The 16,017-nt window shown below is 50.0% G+C and overlaps 1 protein-coding gene across 1 annotated transcript; it reads right to left on the reverse strand.

The window, feature by feature from the left end:
- Positions 1-1,742: 1,742 nt before the first annotated feature.
- On the reverse strand, positions 1,743-11,458 carry TM4SF19 (transmembrane 4 L six family member 19). The gene is made up of 6 exons (XM_050779216.1): positions 11,358-11,458; positions 10,796-10,856; positions 5,426-5,627; positions 4,976-5,053; positions 2,383-2,552; positions 1,743-2,115 (listed from the first exon to the last, which is right to left on the reverse strand). The coding sequence occupies exons 2-6, from the start codon at positions 10,816-10,818 to the stop codon at positions 1,935-1,937; spliced, it is 654 nt and encodes a 217-aa protein (XP_050635173.1). The 5' UTR covers positions 10,819-10,856; positions 11,358-11,458; the 3' UTR covers positions 1,743-1,934.
- Positions 11,459-16,017: the final 4,559 nt, after the last annotated feature.

Genomic DNA, 16,017 nt, shown 5'->3' on the forward strand with positions numbered 1-16,017 from the left:
GACTTAGGGTGCATTCCCTGCTTTTTAAATTATGTATTTATTTATTTTGAAACGATGTCTAGCTCTGTCGCCCAGGCTGGAGTGCGGTGGCGCAATCTCGGCTCACTGCAACCCCCGCCTCCCAGGTTCAAGCCATTCTCCTCCCTCAGCCTCCCGAGCAGCTGGGACTACAGGCGCCTGTCACCATGCCCGGCTAATTTTTTTGTATTCTTAGTAGAGATGGGGTTTCACCATATTGGCCAGGCTGCTCTCAAACTCCTGACCTCAGGTGATCCACCCACTTTGGCCTCCCAAAGTGCTGGGATTACAGGTGTGAGCCACGGACCTGGCCAGAGCCTGGGGTTCTCTAACTCATTTCTGGGGCCTGCCCACCACTTTTCTTGCCAGTGCCCATCTTCCAGGTTCTTCCCAGGCTGCTTCTGCCTGCCTTGTCCTCTTCCTGCCCATCGTACCACACTCTCCCACCAGCATGTCCTTCATTCCGCTCTGACTCTTCTCACCACCCAGCCTAACCTGACTGAAAACCCCGCAGCAGGAGAGCAGGAGGCCTCTGCGTCTAGGTGCCGTGTGAGAAGCAGCTGTGAGGTCGGGCTCACACCTGTAGTCCCAGCACTTTGGGAGGACGAAGCGGGCAGATCACCTGAGGTCAGGAGTTTGAGACCAGCCTGGCCAACATGGTGAAACCCCACTTCTATTAAAAATCAAAAAAAAAAAAAAAATTAGCCAGGCGTGGTGGCGTGCACCTGTAGTCCCAGCACTTTTGGAGGCCGAGGTGGGTGGATCACTTGCAGTCAGGGGTTCGAGACCAGCCTGGCCAACATGGTGAAACCCTGTCTCTACTAAAACTAGAAAAATTAGCGGGCGTGGTGGCACGCACCTGTGATCCCAGCTACTCAGGAGGCTGAGGCAGGAGAATCGCTTGAACCTGGGAGGTGGAGGTTGCAGTGAGCCGAGATCTTGCCACTGCACTCCAGCCTGGGTGACAGAGCGAGACTGTCTCAAAAAAAAGAAAAAAAAAAAGTGCCATCACCAAAGACTGTCACACTGGGAGTCAGGGCTTCAACCTACGGATTTGGAGGAAACACTATTTAGTCCATAATAACTGGAGAACTTGAATTTAGAAGATGGGGGTTGGGGCCCAGCACAGTGACTCACGCCTGTCATCCAGCACTTTGGGAGACCAAGGTGGGAGGATCACTTGAGGTCAGGAGTTCAAGACCAGACTGGGCAATGTAGCAAGATTGCATCCGTACAAAAGTTAAAATCAGCCAGGTATAGTGGTGTGTGCCTCTAGTCCCAGCTGGTCAGAGGCTGAGGCAGGAGGATTGCTTGAATGCATGGGTTCCAGGTTACAGTAAGCTATGGTTGTGCCACTGTACTCCAGCCAGGGGAACAGAGCAAGACCCTGTCTCAACAACAACAGAAGAACAGGAGATGGGGGTCGGGTGCTGACTTCACCTGAATTTCACTGTGTGCTTTTGTGTAGCAAGCCTGCCGCCCTCTGTGAGCCTCAGCTTCTCGACGTGTAACAAGCGGCCAGTTGTATGGGATTGTCAAGAAGCTGAAAGGAGATCCTGGCTGGAGGGTATTTTATGAACTACACATTCCTACACAATTATAAAGACTTAGTTATTTGTCCTATCCATGGATCACCTGGAAGATTACAATGTGATTTAAAATGCATTCTGTCATTCAACCGACATGCAGTGAATTTTTTTGTCATTATTTCTCCAGAGATACCCAAAGGGAAAGTTTGTTTGTAATTTGTACCCACTCCTTGTAGAAAGGATTCAGGCAACCAATGATGAAAACACCCCGGCTTGAACGAGAAGGTTCTGCCTGTCACTTCTCACAGAGGCTGCAGAAAAGGCCCAGAAGGTTCTGCCTGTCACTTCTCACAGAGGCTGCAGAAAAGGCCCAGAAGGTTCTGCCTGTCACTTCTCACAGAGGCTGCAGAAAAGTCCCAGGAGGCTGTTGATGACGTGAGCGACCAACAGGAGAAGCTGGAGCAGGCTGATGCACAGAAGGGCGGAGAAGAGGGACACATGCCAGACAACAGCGGTAGAGGGCTCCAGGCAGACGGAGTTCCAGAGCAAACGGTCATACAGATAATTCCTATCCCAAAGAATCAGGAGACCAGGGGTCGGGCAATAAGTAAGGAAAGCCAAACAGGCAACCCCAGTAGAAAACGGGAGCCTCTCCTGACTGGGTCATGGGACTGGGCTCCTGAGGGTGACCATTCCTGCTGCCTTTGCAATTTTCTGAGCATCAGAGGAGCAAGATGCTAGGATGTGTGACCCAAAGGAACTTGTAGTTCATCTGTGTGTCTTTTTGTCTCTCCCTCTCTCTGAAAAGACTAAGCCCGAGCCTCCACCCATTTACCTACTATGCAGGTCTTTGAATGGGTAACCATATTTCCAAGCTTGTGTCTGATTGAAGGATGAAGTGTCAAACATGCAAAAAGGACCATCTTTCAGAGCAGCTCCAGAAGTGACAAAGCAAATCAGGGCTCCAAGTAAAGCCAGGCCACTTGACAACAGAGCAGTAAGCACCTGCGGAGGGAAGGAGAAACGGCGAGCTGAGACGGGGTCGCGGCTGGGGAGCCTGTGGGGCGGTCTGCACAGGTCTAACATCTCTGGTCTCAGGCGTTCTTCTGTCCTGTCACGGGGGAGAATTCTATCCATGGCACACAAGATAGAAGCATCACCTACAGTGGGGAGGCCAGTGAGCGGTTTCCAGGTAGAGCCAGGAAGGGCTGGGAGAGAAAGGACCAAGAAGGAGAATCGCAGACTCTTGGCCCCGGATCTCCCTGACTCAGCAAGTTCACCTGAGCTGCTCGGCAGGTTGGCATCACAAACCTTTTGCGGATTACAGCCATTCAGCCTCTGAGCTAAAGAGGCAGGTGATCACAGGCCCGCCTCTGACTCTTCTGAGGAAAAGGTGCATTTTCAAAAGTTCCAGGCTCCCAACTTTGATTTTCCTTTTTCAAATCAAGGATAAAAAGAAGGAAGGCAGGGAAGGAAGGAGGGAAAGAAGGAGGAAAGAAGGGAAGGAGAGAAGTGGGAGGGAGGGAAAGACGGGAGAGAAACAGGGAGAGAAACAGCGAGAGAGGAGCTGCAGTCAGACTCTGAAATGACTCCACTTCTGTTGCTGCATTTCTCCAGCCAAGAGCTCCCGTGGCGATCAGTGTGTGCCCTCACTGCCCTCCCAGAAAATAACTGGGTTTCCTTCCTTGACAGGTTTCTAGCCTGCTTCTATATTGCCTGCCTTCCTCCCTCCCTCCCTCCTTTTTTGAGATGGAGCTTCACTCTTGTTGCCCATGCTGGAGTGCCGTGGCGCGATCTCAGCTCACGACAACCTCTGCCTCTGGGTTCAAGCAATTCTCCTGCCTCAGCCTCCCGAGTAACTGGGACTACAAGTGTGCGCCACCACACCCAGCTAATTTTTGTATTTTTAGTAGAGACGGGGTTTCACCGTGTTGGTCAGGCTGGTCTCGGACCTTGTGATCCGCCTGCTTCAGCCTCCCAAACTGCTGGGATTACAGGTGTGAGCCACTGTGCCCGGCCCATATTGAATTCTTTCTTAGGGTTCTAGATATTTTTCTCCCTCCTCCAAAAATGTGTATTTTAAAAATCTGAATAACACCTACATAGCGTTTTTCTTCAGAGTCATGGAGTCATCTTCCCATTGATGTCAAGCTGGTTTGGAGTTGGGGAGGGACTGGAGAAAGGTGTATAGTAAGTTTTGACTCTGAGTTAAAAGATTCAAGATGAACTAGTAAGCCTAGGGCAGTGGTTCCCAAAATGGGGTCCCTGTCCAGCTGCATTACATCACCTGAGAACTTGTTAGAAATGCAAAACTTCCTCCTCCCCCTGACTCCTGAATCAGAAGCTCTGGGGAGGAGCCCAGCAGTCCATGTGCTGGCAAAAGCCCTCCAGGTGGTTCTGATGCACATTCAGTGTCAGAACTACGTGCCTCGGAAAACCAGACGGGACTGAGAACAGACAGTGCATGAATGAGGACAGTGAAAGAAATGTGCAAGTGTTTATTTATTTAGAGACGGAGTCTAGCTCTGTCGCCCAGGCTGGAGTGCAGTGGCGCCATCTCGGCTCACTGCAACCTCCGCCTCTCGGGTTCAAGCGATTTTCCTGCCTCAGCCTCCCAAGTAGCTGGGATTACAGGCCCCCACCACCACACCCGGCTAATTTTTGTATTTTTGGTAGAGACAGGGTTTCACCATGTTGGCCAGGCTGGTCTCGGACTCCTGACTTCAGGTGATCTACCCATGTCGGCCTCCCAAAGTGCTGGGATTACAGGCGTGAGCCACCGTGCACAGCCTATATTTAATTTTTTAACATGTCACTGAGTCAGTGGGCTTCCCAACACGTGGGCTGCAGATATCAGAGCAGGCTATGGAGTTACCGTAAGGCCACAGATTCATGTCTGAGACCGAGTGTGTGTGTGTGTGTGTTACACACATATACTGAGATCTTTCAAGTTTATACAGTTGCTGCTATAATTAATAAGTTACAAATTTATTCTGGGCCTCAGTTTATCTGTAAAATGGAGGGGTTAGATTAGAATCTAGTGATTAGATGATCTCTGGAAAAGTTTCCTGTTCTAAGAAAATATTAGTTAAAATAACTAGGAAAATTTCCATCAATGACACGATTACAGTGTCATAACTCAGTCCATATTGCCCAGCACACTAAGAGAATAACAGTTCCTCCCACTGGTACAGACATCTGGGCTTCACTAAGCACTACTCCCTTGACTTGCTCAGCTCCCATTTTACAGATGAAAGCCTGAAACTGGAAAGATGAAGCAACTTGCCAAAGAACTTAGCATTACTGAGGGTCACAGTGAGGACCTGACTTCAGGCCCCAAGACCAAAACTGCCTCTTTACCATCCTGCCTCTAGAGTAATAGAGGTGGAGACATTCTCGGTGTTAGAAGAGTGGAATCTGGTGCTTACGCTTCGACAGAGCCCACTCTTACTGAAGCAGCCGTATCTCCAGCCCATCAAGGAGATGAGGATAGCGGCAGTGAGTACCTGCAGGAGAGAGAAGAATGTTGAGATGGGGAAATTTACTTTGCCAGCTGTTTCTAGGTGCTGCCCACAGCTGTTGAAATAGAGTGGCTGGGCACCTCCCATGAACTCAGTTGTCCTCTTGACTCTGACTCCGGGGACCCACAGTTGGATGACTAGCCTGATCTAACGCTGTGATGTGTGGATGTTAACTTTCACACCTGACCTGCCTGGTCCCAAGTTAGTCTTCCTGTCTCTTAAAGCTTCTGCAGATCCAAGACCAGCTTGTTAGAATAAACTTTACTGCAAGGAATCAAAACACTTCCCGTGCCACCTTCCTGCTCCCCCTCCGGGATCTCTTTGAGAGTTCGCGTTCAGGGAACCCCAGACACTTACCATGAGGCCTCCTCCCCAGAGCCCAGTTCCCAGCATGGCGTGCTTGCCAATGAGGCCCCTCAACAGGTAGGTCACATCCCAGTTAGGAAAGAGGAGTGCCATGTTGGCCCCAGCAGCAAACAGGGCTGCAGTCCCAAGGCTCAGCCCCAGGATACGGGAGCAAGTCCGTGAGCTTGCAGGCGTGCAGGGAGAGGACAGCATTCTGGAACAGAGAGAGAGTCGCGGCAGCGCTGCTGTCGCTGCTGTCGGGGGATGGTCCGTGAGCCCGTGAGCGTGCTGGCATGCAGGGAGAGGACAGCATTCTGGGACAGATAGGAGTCGGGGCAGCGCTGCTGTCGGGGGATGGGGAAGGGAACTCCAGCAGCATGTGATGGCTGGGGGAAATACTACAGAAACCGCCACCTTCCAGGGACAGACCAATGAGCCAAGCAACCGGCTTAAAAACTCTGCTCCTTAGGAATCTTCCCCAGGGACTAGGATTTAATTGTTTCCTTTTCTGCTAACCCCTGTCCACACATACATAGTTTGCATTCCATCATATTTTGTTTATGCCTCTATTACAGCCAGTGATTATTTCTATCCAACAAAAAGAAATGTTTAAAGGTGGCTTCATGATGTCCATTGTCCCTACTTCTTTTTTTTTTTTTTTTTTTTTGAGACGGAGTCTCGCTGTGTCGCCCAGGCTGGAGTGCAGTGGCTGGATCTCAACTCACTGCAAGCTCCGCCTCCCGGGTTCCCGCCATTCTCCTGCCTCAGCCTCCCGAGTAGCTGGGACTACAGGCGCCCGCCACCTCGCCCGGCTAGTTTTTTGTATTTTTTAGTAGAGACGGGGTTTCACCATATTAGCCAGGATAGTCTCGATCTCCTGACCTCGTGATCCGCCCGTCTCGGCCTCTCAAAGTGCTGGGATTACAGGCTTGAGCCACCGTGCCCGGCCTGTCCCCACTTCTATTCAGCTTTGCGCCGGTCCTAGCCAGCGCAGTACGAAAATAAAAGGAAGCAAAAGCCATACAGATAGGAAAGAAAGAAGTAACATTGCCGGCCAGGCGTGGTGGTTCACGCCTGTAATCCCAGCACTTTGGGAGCCCGAGGCGGGCAGATCATGAGGTCAGGAGTTGAAGACCAGCCTGGCCAACATGGTGAAACCCTGTCTCTACTAAAAATACAAAAATTAGCCAAGCATGGTGGCAGGCGCTTGTAATCCAGCTACTGGGGAGGCTGAGGCAGGAGAATTGCTTGAACCCGGGAGGCGGAGGTTGCAATGAGCTGAGATCATGCCACTGTACTCCAGTCTGGGTGGGTGACACAGCAAGACTCCATCTCAAAAAAAAAAAAGTAACATTGTTATTATTCACAGATAATGTGATCACATTATGTAGAAAATCCTAAACATTATTAGAACTAACAGGTGAGTTTAGCAAGGTCATAGAATAAAAGATTAATATACAAAAATTCTATTCTATTGTATTTCTATATACAAGCAATGACAAATTGAGGATTGAAATTAAAATATATTTACAATAGCATAAAAATATAATACATATGGATGAATTTAACAAAATATCTGCAAGACCTATATAGTAAGAATTGCAAAGCATTGCTGAGAAAATTAATGGAGACCTAAATAAACGGAGACACATACCATGCTCCTGAACCAGAAGACTCAAAATTGCTAACATGTTCTCCCTAAATTGATGCATAGATTTAAAGCAATCTCAGTCAAAATCCTAGGAGAGTTTTGTTATAGAAATTGACAACCTGAATCCAAATTTATATGGAAATGCAAAACAATTTTGAAGATTAGCCAAAGGAATTTTGAAAAACAAAGCTGGAGAACTTACGCCATGTGATTTCAAGACTTATAAAGCTACAGTAACTGAAGACACTGAAGTCACCGCGTAAGGAAACATATATGGACTACTGGACTACTGGAACAGGCTGGAGCTCAGAAATAGACCCAATCCATGACAAATGATTTTTTTTTTTTCTTGAGATGGAGTCTCACTCTGTCACCCAGGCTGGAGTGCAGTGGCGTGATCTTGGCTCACTGCAACCTCCACCTCCTGGGTTCAAGCGATTCTCCTGCCTCAGCCTCCCAAGTAGCTGGGATTACAGGTGCCCGCCAGCACGCCTGGCTAATTTTTGTATTTTTAGTAGAGACGGGGTTTCACCGTGTTAGCCAGGACAGTCTTGATCTCCTGACCTTGTGGTCCACCCACCTTGGGCTCTCAAAGTGCTGGGATTACAGGTGTAAGCCACCGCGCCCGGCCGATAAATGATTTTTTAAGAAGATAACAATTCAGTGGGAAAAAGTCTCTTCCACAAATGGTGCTGGAACAATACATATGCAAAACAAAACTACCTTCACTGTTACTTCATAACAGATTCAAAAATTCACTTGAAATGGAGCATGGGTCTAAAAGCTTTATAAAATTTCTAGAATAAAACAAAAACACTGGGACCTTGGGTTAGATAAAGGTTTCTTAATAAAATGCAAAAAGCACAATCCACAAAACATGATTAATCAGACTGCTTAAAATTTAAATGTCGGCTGGGTGCTTGCCTATAATCCCAGCTACTCGGAGGTTGAGGCAGGAAAATCGCTTGAACCCAAGAGGCAGAGGCTGCAGTGAGCCGAGATCACGCGACTGTACTCCAGCCTGGGTGACAAGAGCAAGCGACTCCATCTCAAAAAAAAAAATCAGGCCGGGCGCAGTGGCTCACGCCTGTAATCCCAGCACTTTGGGAGGCCGAGGCGGGTGGATCACAAGGTCAGGAGATCGAGACCACGGTGAAACCCCGTCTCTACTAAAAATACAAAAAATTAGCCGGGCGCGGTTGTGGGCGCCTGTAGTCCCAGCTACTCGGGAGGCTGAGGCAGGAGAATGGCGTGAACCCGGGAGGCAGAGCTTGCAGTGAGCCGAGATCGCGCCACTGCACTCCAGCCTGGGCGACAGAGCGAGACTCCATCTCAAAAAAAAAAAAAAAAAAAAAAATCATGCTAAATGAAATAAGCCAGACACTAAAGGACAAATATTGATTCCACTTATATGAAATATTCAAAATAACAAATTTACAGAGAAAGAAAGTAGATTGGAGGTTACCAGGGACTGTGGGGAGGACAGAATGGGGAGTTATCGTTTAATGGTTACAGAGGTTTGGGGTTTTTTTTTTTGTTTTTTTGGTTTTTTTTGAGAAGAGTCTAATTCTTGTCACCCGGGCTGGAGTGCAGTAGCACGATCTCAGCTCACTGCAACCTCTGCCTCCCGGGCTCAAGCAATTCTCCTGCCAAGTAGCTGGGACTATAGGCGTCCGCCACCACGCCTGGCTAATTTTTGTATTTTTAGTAGAGATGGGGATTCACCATGTTGGCCAGGCTGGTTTTGAACTCCTGACCTCAGGTAATCCACCTGCCTCGGCCTCCCAAAGTGCTGGGATTACAGGCGTGAGCCACCACGCCCAGTGGTTTTGGGGGTTTTTTAGAGATGCAGTCTCAATATGTTGCCCCAGCTGGTCTTCAACTCCTGGGCTCAAATGATCCTCCAGCCTGAGCCTCCAGAGTAGCTACGACCAGATTTGGGCCACTGCCCACAGTTTAATGGTTACAGACTTTCTGTTTGGGGTGAAGAAAAGTTTTGGAAATAGATAATGGTAATGGTTGTACATCATTGCAAATGTAATTACTGTCACTGAATTGTACACTTTAAAATGGTTAAAAAGACAAATTTGATGTTACATACTTTACCACAATAAAAAATCAATTTAAAAACTTGCAATTACCCAAATGTGGTAATCCCAGCACTTTGGGAGGCCAAGGCAGGTGGATTACCTGATGTCAGGAGTTTGAGACCAGCCTGATCAACATGGTGAAACCTCGTCTCTATTAAAAATACAAAAAATTTGCCAGACGTGGTGGCAGGCACCTGTAATCCCAGCTACTCCGGAGGCTGATGTAGGAGAATCGCTTGAGCCCAGGAGGCAGAGGTTGCAATGAGCAGAGATCTTGCCGTTGCACTCCAACCTGGGCAACCAGAGTGGAGCTCATACATATAAATAAATATGAATTAAAACAGGACTAGTAATATTTGGGCAGACGCACGTCAATGTGGATCTGAAAAAACTCAGCGTCATGACATCCCCAGGAAGTGGCCTGTTGCCACTGTGCAGTTCTGTTACATGTCTGGCTCCCCTTAAGACTCTTTATTTATTTATTTTTAATTTTAAAAAATTTATTTTTGGCCGGGTGTGGTGGCTCACGCCTGTAATCCCAGCACTTTGGGAGGCTGAGGTGGGCATATGACCTGAGGTCAGGAGTTCAAGACTGGCCTGGCCAACATGGTGAAACCCCGTCTCTACTAAAAATACAAAACTAGCCGGGTGTGGTGGTGCATGCCTGTAATCCCAGCTACTCAGAAGGCTGAGGCAGAAGAATCACTTGAACCCAGGAGGCAGAGGTTGCAGTGAGCCGAGATCGCACCACTGCACTCCAGCCTGGACAACAAGAGTGAAAGTCCGTCTCAGGAAAAAAAAAAAAAAAAATGTAATACAGGTGAGGTCTCCTTATGTGGCCCAGGCTGGTCTCAAACTCCTTGGCTCAAGGGCCCTCCCACCTCAGACTCCCAAAGTACTGGGATTACAGGCATGAGTCACTGCACTTGGCCCCTTTAGGCTCTTGACACTCCTATAACACATTGCTTTGCACTTAATCAGAAATATGTGTATATAGGCTGGGCACAGTGGCTCATACCTGTAATCCCAGCACTTTGGGAGGCTGAGGTGGGTGGATCATGAGGTCAGGAGTTCGAGACCAGCCTAGCCAACATAGTGAAACCCCATCTCTACTAAAAATACAAAAAAATTAGCCGGGCGTGGTGGCGGGTGCCTGTGGTCCCAGCTACTCGGGAGGCTGAGGCAGGAGAATGGCATGAACCTGGGAGGCAGAGCTTGCAGTGAGCCAAGATTATGCCACTGCACTCCAGCCTGGGCAACAGAGTGAGACTCCGTCTCAAAAAAAAAAAAAAGGCTGGGCGTGGTGGCAGGCACCTGTAATCCAAGCTACTCAGGAGCTTGAGGCAGGAAAATCACTGGAGCCCGAGAGGCAGACGTGGCAGTGAGCCCAGATCACGCCACTGCACTCCAACCTGGGTGACAGAGCGAGAGTGAGAGCGAGAGAAGGGAGGCAGGTAGGCAGGCAGGCAGGCAGGCGAAGGGAAGGGAAGGGAGGAAGGAAATTTTATATATATATATATATATATATATATATATATATATATATATATATGATATGGATCAGAGGCTCTCTCTATATATGCACACACACATACACACATATAATGTATAATGTGTGTATATATGTGTATATGTACGTACACACACACGCAGTAGTCCTCCATATCTGCAGCGGATATGTTCCAAGAGCTTCAGCAGATACCTGAAACCACAGATCATACCAAACCTTGTATATTCAGATGCTTCTCCACTTATCATGGGGTCGTTCTCCTATAAACCCATTCTAAGTCAAAATATCCTAAGTCCAAAAGGCATTTAATGCTGGCAACATAGTAGACAGTACCTGACTCACAATGGTTCAACTTAGGATTTTTTTTTTTTTTTTTTTAATTTATTTATTTATTTATTTATTTATTTTGAGGGAGGGTCTTGCTCTGTCACCCAGGCTGGAGTGCAGTGCACAATCATTGTTCACTGCAGCCCTGATCTGGGCTCAGGCGATCCTCCCACCTCAGTCTCTCGGGTAGCTGAGACCGCAGGCATGCGCCACCATACCTGGCTAACTTTTTAGTTCTGTAGAGACAGGGTCTTACTATGTTGCTCAAGCTGGTCTCAAACTCCTGGCCTCAAGTGATCCTCCCACCTCCACCTCCCAAAATGTTGGGATTACAGGTGTGAGCCACCGCGCCCGGCCCCAACTTACTTTTGACTTTATGCGGTGCAAAAGCAATGAGTATTCAGTAGAAACCGTAATCCTATCATAACGTGTAAGGAGTTAACTTATGATGGAGTTAGGTCCCTAGAAACTTGTCGTAAAGTTGGAAAATTAGAAGTCAAACCTTCATAAGTAGAGGACTGTCTGTACTATGCTTTTTCGTATACATACGTACCTATAGTAAAGTTTAATTTATAAATTAGACACAGTAAGAAGTTCACAACAACAATAATAAAATAGAACAGTTGTAACAATATACTGTAATAAAAGTTATGTGGATGTGGTCTTTCTCATTGAAAATATTTCATGTAAGTTTTTTGAACTGCAGTTGACCACAGATAGCTAAAACCTTGGAAAGCAAAGCTGCAGATAAGGGGGGATTACTTTACATCACACATAAATAATGAAATATTTCAGAGCACAAAGAATTAAACATTGGGGGAGGGCCAGGGCTGAAAAACTATCTATAGGTACTGAGCTCACTACCTGAGTGACGGGAATTACTCATACCCTAACCTCAACATCACACAATAGACACATGGAACAAACCTGCGTATGTATCCCCGAATCTCAAAAGTTGAAATTATATTTTTAAAATTTGCATCAAAGGCCAGGCATGGTGGCTTATGTCTGTAATCCCAGCACTGTGGGAGGCCAAGGCGGGCAGATCACTTGAGGTCAGGAGTTCAAAACAGCCTGGCCAACATGGCGAAACGCCATCTCTACTAAAAATACAAAACTTAGCCAGGCGTGGTGGTGTGCACCTGTAATCCCAGCTACTCAGGAGGCTGAGGCAGGAGAATCGCTTGAACCTGGGAGGCAGAGGTTGCAGTGAGCCAAGATAACACCACTGCACTCCAGCCTGGACCACAGATCGAGACACTGTCTCAAAAAAAAAAAAAAAATTGCATTAAAAAAGAATTAAACATAATGAGTAAACTATATGTGTAACTTGTGTGGGATAATTAACACCCATGTAAACACAACCAATTGTAAAACATATGTCATTACCCATCACATCATTGATGCTCCAGGTGTGTCCTCTCCAATCCTGCCTTCTTTCTGGATTCCTTCCTAGGAACCACTATCCTATATTTCATCTTCATGATATCCTTTTAAAAACAGTTTTATAACTTAGGAACTCAAAATTTTTTTAGAAACTTGGTTTGTCGAGTGTTTTCTATTTTTTCAGACCGTAGTTTTTTTTTTTGTTGGAGACGAAGTCTCGCTCTGTCGCCGAGGCTGGAGCAGTGGTGCGATCTCAGCTCACTGCAACCTCCACCTCCCGGGTTCAAGCGATTCTTCTGCCTCAGCCTCCCCAGTAGCTGGGACTACAGCCGCCCACCACCATGCCCAGCTAATTTTTGTATTTTTGGTAGAGACGGGGTTTCACCATGTTGGCCAGGCTGGTCTTAAACTCCTGGTCTCAAGTGATCTGCCTGCCTCAGCTTCCCAAAGTGCTGGAATTACAGGCGTGAGCCACCGAGCCCGGACAGACTGTAGCTTATGGTAAAGACGACAAACACTGAGACAGAACACTGAGCAGGCTGTTTAGTTTGGGGGTATGCTTTGGCTCCTCTCCCTCACCCTACCCCACAGCCCTCAGTGACTTTTGCTTCCTCTAATCTCAGCCCATGCTCATCTCCTGCCCCTCCCCTCCCCAGAGGGAACTTTTGGCTGCAATTCTTCGATTTCGTTATGATGAGTTGCCTTGACCGCATGCCCTGTCCATTGGGTATTAGCCCTCCAAGCCATGTCTTCCACAGTGAATAAAGAGCTTGTCCCAGATGAAAAGGAGTCTGGATCTCAGCAGAGGGGAGGGGTGTCCTGGGAGGGTGGGGGTAGGAGAGGGGAGGGGTGTACGGGGAGGGTGGGGGTAGGAGAGGGGAGGGGTGTCCTGGGAGGGTGGGGGTAGGAGAGGGGAGGGTGGGGGTAGGAGAGGGCAGGGGTGCACGGGGAGGGTGGGGGCTAGAGAGCGGAGGGGTGTCCTGGGAGGGCGGGGGGTAGGAGAGGGGAGGGTGGGGGTAGGAGAGGGCAGGGGTGCATGGGGAGGGTGGGGGTAGGAGAGAGGAGGGGTGCACGGGCAGGGTGGGGGTAGGAGAGAGGAGGGGTGCACGGGGAGGGTGGGGGGCAGAAAAGGGGAGGGGTGTCCTGGGAGGGTGGGGGCAGGAGAGGGGGGGGGGGTGCACGGGGAGGGTGGGGGCTGGAGAGGGGAGGGGTGTCCTGGGAGGGTGGGGGTAGGAGGAGAGGGGAGGGGTGTCCTGGGAGGGCGGGGGGGGGTAGGAGAGGGGAGGGTGGGGGTAGGAGAGGGCAGGGGTGCATGGGGAGGGTGGGGGTAGGAGAGAGGAGGGGTGCACGGGCAGGGTGGGGGTAGGAGAGAGGAGGGGTGCACGGGGGGAGGGTGGGGGCAGAAAAGGGGAGGGGTGTCCTGGGAGGGTGGGGGCAGGAGAGGGGAGGGGTGTCCTGGGAGGGCGGGGGTAGGAGGAGGGGGAGGGGTGGGGGGGTAGGAGAGAGGAGGGGTGCATGGGGAGGGTGGGGGGGGGCAGAAAAGGGGAGGGGTGTCCTGGGAGGGTGGGTGTAGGAGAGGGGAGGGGTGTCCTGGGAGGGTGGGGGGGCAGGAGGAGGGGAGGGGTGCACAGGGAGGGTGGGGGTAGGAGAGGGGAGGGGTATCCTGGGAGGGTGGGGGCTGGAGAGGGGAGGGGTGTCCTGGGAGGGTGGGGGTAGGAGAGGGGAGGGGTGCACGGGGAGGGCGGGGGGCAGGAGAGGGGAGGGGTGCACGGGGAGGGTGGGGGTAGGAGAGGGGAGGGGTGCACGGGGAGGGCGGGGGCAGGAGAGGGGAGGGGTGCACGGGGAGGGCGGGGGTAGGAGAGGGGAGGGTGGGGGCAGAAAAGGGGAGGGGTGTCCTGGGAGGGTGGGTGTAGGAGAGGGGAGGGGTGTCCTGGGAGGGTGGGGGCAGGAGAGCGGAGGGGTGCACGGGGAGGGTGGGGGTAGGAGAGGGGAGGGGTATCCTGGGAGGGTGGGGGCTGGAGAGGGGAGGGGTGTCCTGGGAGGGTGGGGGCAGGAGAGGGGAGGGGTGCACGGGGAGGGTGGGGGTAGGATATGAACCAACGGTGACCCTTACCCCGGTGACCCAAGGGTCCTGGGGCAGGATGGGGTCAGGAATCAGGAGGGATGGGGTGTCTCTTCCCCTGTCACCCCTCTGGCTGGCAGGCCACTGGACTCCTCAGTCACAGCAAGGAGCCTGTCCTGCTCCTGAGAGCAGGGTGACTGTGGAGGATGGCCCCCCTCACAGCGGCCCACAGTGCTGCGATGCCCCCCGCATGTCCACACAGCCTCCCTCCGAGATGGTCCCATCATGCAGTGCGAGGCTTTCAGTGTGTAATTCTGTGTTGAGGCAAATTAACCACCCAGGGTGTCAGCAACTCTCAACTTTAACCCACTGCCCACTCAGATGACTGACGGGGGCCCAAGGAAAGATGGGTGTGTGGTGGCCTCTCAAGCGGGCGCTCTAGATCATAGGGCCAGGAGACACCCTAGTGCAGGAACGCATTTAGTGCCTTCAAATCACACCACCTTTGAGAAAGGCCTGTCTAGACACTTCACCAACATCAACCCCCTGACAATCTACACAAACTTTCCCATCAGAAAAGTCTTTTTTCTTTTTTTTTTCTTTTTTATGAGACAGAGTTTCACTCTTGTTGCCCAGGCTGGAGTGTAATGTCCCGGTCTCGGCTCACTGCAACCTCCACTTCCTGGGTTCAAGCGATTCTCCTGCCTTAGACTCCTGAGTAGCTGGGATTACAGGTGCCCACCATTACGCCCGGCTAATTTTGTATTTTTAGTAGAGACTGGGTTTCTCCAGGTTGGCCAGGCTGGTCTTGAACTCCTGACTTCAGGTGATTCACCCGCCTCGGCCTCCCAAAGTGCTGGGATTACAGGCGTAAGCCACCGCGCCCGGCTCAGAAAAGTCTTAAAGGGGAAACTAAAAATGATGGACAACGAGGGGAAAACTACCAGCTGGAGCATGGCTTTTGAATGAGTGGAATTCAGAGGCTGGCTGTCCGCCAATCAAACACTAAAAGCGCTTGCCGTCGTGTGAATTTCACCTCCTCTTCCTGACTTTATTCCCCCTAGAAATCATAACATTTGGAGAAACGCTTCCAAAAAATGTGAACCAGGAGGTGAGCAAAGAGGTGGGCTAATTTGATATCTGAAGAGACAAGCAAGATCAGAAGGTAAAACCTGAAAACCAGGCTCTTGGGGAGTTCCTTGTTCTGTCCTGAGGTCCTGGCTAGGTGAGCAAGTCATCGGCTAGATGTCAGGGCAACAACAGAAGTGATCAGCTCAATTCCATGGAGGAAGAGAACGCACATTCTCTACCCCTGTGGATCTCCCTCGCCACCTAGCAAGCCTTTTCTTTCATTCTTTCTTCAGTCAGATCTTTATTAAGTGATCATTACCTGACAGGCACTTGCTGGGGGCTAGGGATATAATGATGAAAAAGATGTAATCCCTTTTCCTGAGGAGCTTAAAGTTTACTGGGGACGCAGCTAAGGCAAAAAGCAATTCTGGTTTTTTGTTTGTTTGTTTGTTTGTTTTTTGAGACAGAGTTTCGCTTGTCGCCCAGGCTGGAGTGCAGTGGCACAAT

This window comes from Macaca thibetana, chromosome 2, assembly GCF_024542745.1.
Source record: "Macaca thibetana thibetana isolate TM-01 chromosome 2, ASM2454274v1, whole genome shotgun sequence".
In the NCBI taxonomy this organism is placed as follows: domain Eukaryota; kingdom Metazoa; phylum Chordata; class Mammalia; order Primates; family Cercopithecidae; genus Macaca; species Macaca thibetana.